General features: G+C 35.5%; 1 protein-coding gene across 1 annotated transcript; it reads left to right on the top strand.

Annotated features, from left to right (window-relative positions):
- The first annotated feature begins 1138 nt into the window (after positions 1-1138).
- On the top strand, positions 1139-1936 carry LOC143463365 (general transcription factor II-I repeat domain-containing protein 2-like). The gene has a single exon (XM_076961832.1). The coding sequence runs from the start codon at positions 1139-1141 to the stop codon at positions 1934-1936; it is 798 nt and encodes a 265-aa protein (XP_076817947.1).
- The last annotated feature ends 3921 nt before the right edge of the window (positions 1937-5857 follow it).

Here is a 5857-nt window from a genome sequence, read left to right as displayed (position 1 = left end):
TATGTTATAGTTTATGTCAGTACTTTTCAACCTCTTTGGTGATGGTTCACATTTTTAGTGTCACAAAAATCTCATCCACACATGATGCAGTCCATTTGGCAGGCTGAAGATTTTGACATGCGTTCACGGTTTCTTGGTACTACTTATTGAAACTAAGCACTTCCTGAAACAATCCGTATCATATTCGGCATTCATACATGTGTTAGCATTTGTAACCCCAATTTGACTTGTACAGAAAGAAATTACAGCACACTTAACATAGCCTTGAAACATTACATGAGAGTTTTACTTTGCTTCAAGCGCGCGTTACATCAGGGTTAAACTATCAAAAGGTCAAATTCAATTTCCATTGTAATTTCCTTGAGCAAGGTGTGAACGATATTTACTTTTGTTCAGTGGTCTTAATGAATGGTTTCAAATTCAGGTAATACACAAATTTTTTTACAATATTTGTGTATCTATTGGCACTTGCACGAATACAACCTTGGCAGCAAAAGCTTAACCGAAAAAAAATCATCGTTGAGTTTAATTTGTGGAAAGACTTTCCTCAGTTCCAGAATAAAGTTTGTGATACCATATTAGATTGTCAAGCAACTTTTTTATGCCATTCATGTACTATGTAGTAAGGCTTAGCCTTGGAAAGTTTCACCATATTTCTAATTTTGTTTAGCCTTCTTTATGTCCTTTATTTGCCAAGTATGCGAAGCCAATCTAGATAACCTTCATGCATTATATCCCAAGCTTTTCATGATATTATTCAAACATCGTACATTTACCCAGCACAGCTTATTTTGGCACATTAAAGTCAACTAAATAACACATTAAACATTTTCATTTTATTTAACGATTGTTGCTACCAATTTCCTGTATCTTACAATCTACTTCAGCGTGGTATAACTGCAGGCCCGCCCGCACCGATTTTTTGGCCCACGAACTGATAGTCAGCTTTGATTCAATCTGGCAACATAACTTCAATTTTTGTTTCTTTGTTATTGTAATTGACAAAAAACTTTGTAAATGATCATTTGTAATGCGTAACAATACCACTTTGTCCAAAAAGTTCTCTTAGGTTTTAGTTACACGCCTTGTTGTCCTAGCCTAAAACTTACCAGTTTAAACACTTCAACAAAGCTACAGAATGAGTACTTGTAAAAAAAGAAAGGTGGAAGAAAGGTCATTTCAAAATAAATGGGAAGAAGATTACTTATTCGTAGAAAATTCAGGGAAACCACTCAGTCTGGTATGCAAAAAAACAGTTTCATCTGCTGAAGAGTACAACATCAAGCGTCATTATGAGGCTTTTCACAAAGATAAGTTTAAAAAATATGGAGGTAATGAAAGAAAGAACGTATGGCCAAATCTCAAGAACAAACAGGAGAAACAAGTGGCAGCGATGTATACTTTTGTGAGCAGTCAAAAAACAAGCCTTGCAGCTTCATATGAAGTTGCACTCCTCCTCACAAAAAAAAGGAAGTCATTTCGAGAAGGTGAATTGGTTAAGAAATGTGCGATCAAAATGGCAGAGGTGTTTGGCGACAAAAAAGTTGCTGAAAAGCTTAAAACCGTGTCTTTGTTACATCAGACAATGGCAAGGAGAGTGACTAATTTAAGTCGACACGTTTCTTGTAAGTTGGAAATCTTAATAGGCAAATGCAGATATTTTTCAATTGCTTTAGATGAGAGTACGGATGTGAGTGATATTAGCCAATTGCTGATATTTTCTCGAATAGAAGACGAGGATTTTCTTGTTTACAAAGAATTGCTTGAAATTCATCCATTAAGTGGTGGGACTAAAGGTTCTGACATATATGCAGCTCTTCACTGTGTTTTTTCCGAGTATGGAGGTTTTAAAAAATGCTCTTGTATTGCAACAAATGGGGCAAAGGCCATGGTGGGAAACAAAACTGGTCTTGTCGGATTGCTGAAACAAAATTGAGTTGATTGCATAACGCTGCATTGCATAATTCACCAAGAAGCACTTTGCACGTCATGCAAAGCGTTGTGAAGATGGTTAATCTAATAAGGGGTGGTAATAAAGCTCAAAGGTATCGAAGATTCATGTCATTCTTGGACAAAGTCAATTCTGAATTCAACGACCTTCCTCAATACGCGAGTATCAGATGGTTGAGCGCTGGCAAAGTGTTAAAACATTTCTTTGGCCTGCGCAAAGAAATTCTTTCTTTTTTTGAGGAACAGCGCATGGAAAACACAGATTCGTTTCAAGCGCAGATTCAAAGCAATGAATTTCTCACGGGCTTGGCTTTTCTAACTGATATAACAAATCACTTGAATGTGCTAAATTTGAGTTTGCAGGGGAAAGGGCAGCACATTTCTAATTTAGTGGGACATGTAGAAGGTTTTCGCTCAAAATTGGGCTTGTTCAAGGACTGTTTGGAAAGAAACGATCTGACTCATTTTTCCTGTTGCTCTGTCATCAAAGAAGAAAACCCAAGTGCCAATTTTACTCAATTCGAAAATACTATAGATTTGCTGATCGATGAATTTAGCAGCAGGTTTGCGGACTTTCGCAAGCTCAAGATTCCTCTTTCGCCATTCAACAATCCCATGAACGTGAGAGTTAGTACACATCCACCAGAGCTTCAACTCGAAATATGTGAACTTCAGAACGATTCGTTTTTGCTTTCAAAGAAAATGGAAAATCCTGAAAGCTTTTGGAAGTTTGTCTCAAAGGATAGGTTTCCCTTTTTAAAAGATACTGCTATGAAGCTGTACTCTATGTTTGGAAGTACATACATAATTTGTGAATGTACGTTTTCAGCAATGAACAATATTAAAACAAAAAATCGAGGATTGTTTGGACTTGGAGACTTGGAAACGAGGCTCTTCAGGCTTGCCTTCGCATGGCCACAACTACGATTTCCGTGCATACCAAAGCTATTGTCGAGGAAGAACCTCGACCGCAAATGTCACATTGATCAGCATTTAATAGCTAAATTTTGAACTATTCTAATTTCAGTTTTAATAAAAAAAGAGAACTTTTTTCACTTCTAATTTCAGTTCTAATATCAATGTCACATTGTTCTTCAGTTCTAATTTCACATTTCTTCAGTTTCAATTTAAAAACATTGGCCCGCAAGATAAAAAAATTTTCTGATTTTGGCCCGCGATGAAAAAAAGTTGGACCACGCTGATCTACTTAAAGGCATGCTGGACAAGTGACACTTAATGAATTCTGCATTTATTTACGCCAACACTATTATTTGCGATGATTCCACAGCACAAAACTCAGTATCATTCCAAAATGTGCCCATCTTGTAAATCAGCAGTAGCGTGCATCAGCCTGTCCATTATGTCCAAAGCAGGAAGTAATTATTTTATGGAACCTAATAAACTGATGCATACCAGTTGTTTTAAGTGAGATCTTAATCTTTACTTTAATGTGAAAAGTGTTACTTTCCCAACAATAATTCGTATTTGTACATTAATTCTGCAATGCGATGATAGAATTATTACTAGGACATACTATTTTATGTTGAAAGTAAATTCCTGGTAATTGACGCCTATGCTCGTGTACATCTTTGTGTTGGAAAAATGTGTTCATAGTGTCATAGCTGTAAGAGACACCTTCCATTCTCATTTAGGTCTGCATCACCATGCCTCTTCCAATCACACTCTTGAGTCATCAGCTCTAAAATGTTCATTAAAGTTTCCCAATGGAAATGTGGACTCATTCGGCGCCACTTTTTTCAGGGTAGCTTCATCCATAAACTCAAAATATTATGATATCAACTTTGAAGTGTAAATATTTATACCTTTTGGTTTTATCGCTCAACTTGATTTTTAAATTCTGTATTCATTCTCTAAGTGAATCCATTTATCCACACAATTCGCCAGTTGAGGACTTGTGAGCATCCCCACACATACCTGCGCAAACTTTTGAAATGACGTTAGAGTATAAAAGTTTCCACTAGACAGCCAGCTAAACAGTACCGGAGTCACAATCAATGCTTTGTTAAGGAGATGCTTACAATATATAATTAACATCATTTGGTTTCTCCAACTTTAGCTTTTTCCTTTTCTGTCAGAGTAAGTGCAATCAAGTTTCCAACTCTTAGCCACTGACAGATTCATGAGCGAATGCACTTAGGATGTATACAGGTACTCTGTGCTGTCCTCAGTTACCTCCCCAAACAGGTATCGAACGCATTGGTGGGTTGCCATTTACAGACGGCTTGTGGGGTAGAATTTAGTATGAGGAATGAATTTATAAAAGAAGATTAATCAAAATTAAGTTTTTGATCTTACGTAGATACAAATATTTGCATTGTGTTTAGTAATTTAATATTTAATAAAGTTTGTTCGACTTTTAAAATAAATTACACCATTAAGCTAATTTGACAACTAAACTTTAAAGTTTTCTAAAACTAACAAAAGAGACATTTTTATAGGCTCAACATTACGATTTTTATCAATTTGTGTATGATCAGCTCCAAAGAAAGTTTCTTACTTAGGTTTAAACTAGTTAAAAAATGCATAACAACGGAATATTTCCGATATAATTATAATTGCTCGCTAAAAAAAATAAAGTCAGTATGTCGAAGGCTGGACAAGATATAATGACAGTTTTCCAGCGTTTGGCAGCTTATAACAAAAGTTAAAAGAAAACATGAGCAAAGGAACGAGGAAGAGAAAAAAATCAAAAAGTCTTGTACTGAAAGCATTATTGAAAAAGCGTACCGATTTCACTTTGTATCGATATCACTGGTAACCGGAACAAAGAGCAGTAACAACCACACAAGCAAAGATTTTCACTAAAAATGAAGACCCATTTTCATAAATTTGTTTGTGAAGGCTGTTTTTTTACTATGTAAGCTTTTTGGCTTTACAGTAATCACATCATATAAAATCGGTCTTTTATAGCAGATTTTACAAAAGTTTTGTGGTTTGTGTGTTTCTTGATCCTTGTAAGAATATGGCGAGTGGCTTTACTAATGTAGCTATGTCTGTGTCACATGGACACATAAACTGATATACAAAATAGGTTGTTCACAAAGGTCCCAGAGGTAGGGTAGCAAAGAAACAACAAACTAAATTTAAATTGTTAATTAATTTTTTTATTATTTTATTAAAGTGTCGTTTATTGCTACCGTTAATTGAGGGATGTAAAAAACGTATGGTGCTAACCTTGTTATAGCATGATAAAACAGGTATTATACACTCATAGGTCCTTACTTTGGAAAATGTTCCAGGGCACAACAAATACGTCATAATGACTTCACAGGATACACGATAGGTGCTGAGCTCACTCACTTGCTGTCCAGGAAAAATTAAATTAGTGTCTTTGCTGATCAGTCACTCAATCGCTGCAAAATGGTCTTTTACAATTCGGATTATGGTGGAATGTTTTAAATGTAAGGGTGAGAGGCCAATCAGACACCCAACCACAATAAAAACTTTCAGACCAGTGTTGATATTATTTATTAACATTGCTTGGATAGGTAAACAATTTTGACCAATTTTGCAATAAACAAAGGTGTGCACTTTTCACTAGGAGTTTTAAAGTATCTTCTAAATTCCTGTGTGTCATGCTTCCCGAAATATAATTTATTTTTACTAGGGCGGCTTGATTTATAATGCAAAGGGAACACACTAGGCTAGTTTTAAATCCTGCAACACTATGTTTCAGGGGTAACAATTGGGCTAGTTTTTCTCTTAAAAAGTTGTTTTCTCTTTTAACTCATTAATATGCATCTTGCTCAGTGAGAAGAACATTGAATTCTAGGCGAGAAATGGAATTCATGGGCTTTTTGGTCTACCTTATATGTGGTCATGTTTCACAAAATACTGTATCTTTTCCCATAGCTGGCCTGCTTTACAAGATGAAGAAAATGCGTAA

Source organism: Clavelina lepadiformis, chromosome 6 (assembly GCF_947623445.1).
Source record: "Clavelina lepadiformis chromosome 6, kaClaLepa1.1, whole genome shotgun sequence".
Classification (NCBI taxonomy): Eukaryota; Metazoa; Chordata; class Ascidiacea; order Aplousobranchia; family Clavelinidae; genus Clavelina; species Clavelina lepadiformis.
The sequence above is the reverse complement of the archived record's forward strand: the minus strand, read 5'-3'. Positions and strand labels throughout refer to the sequence as shown.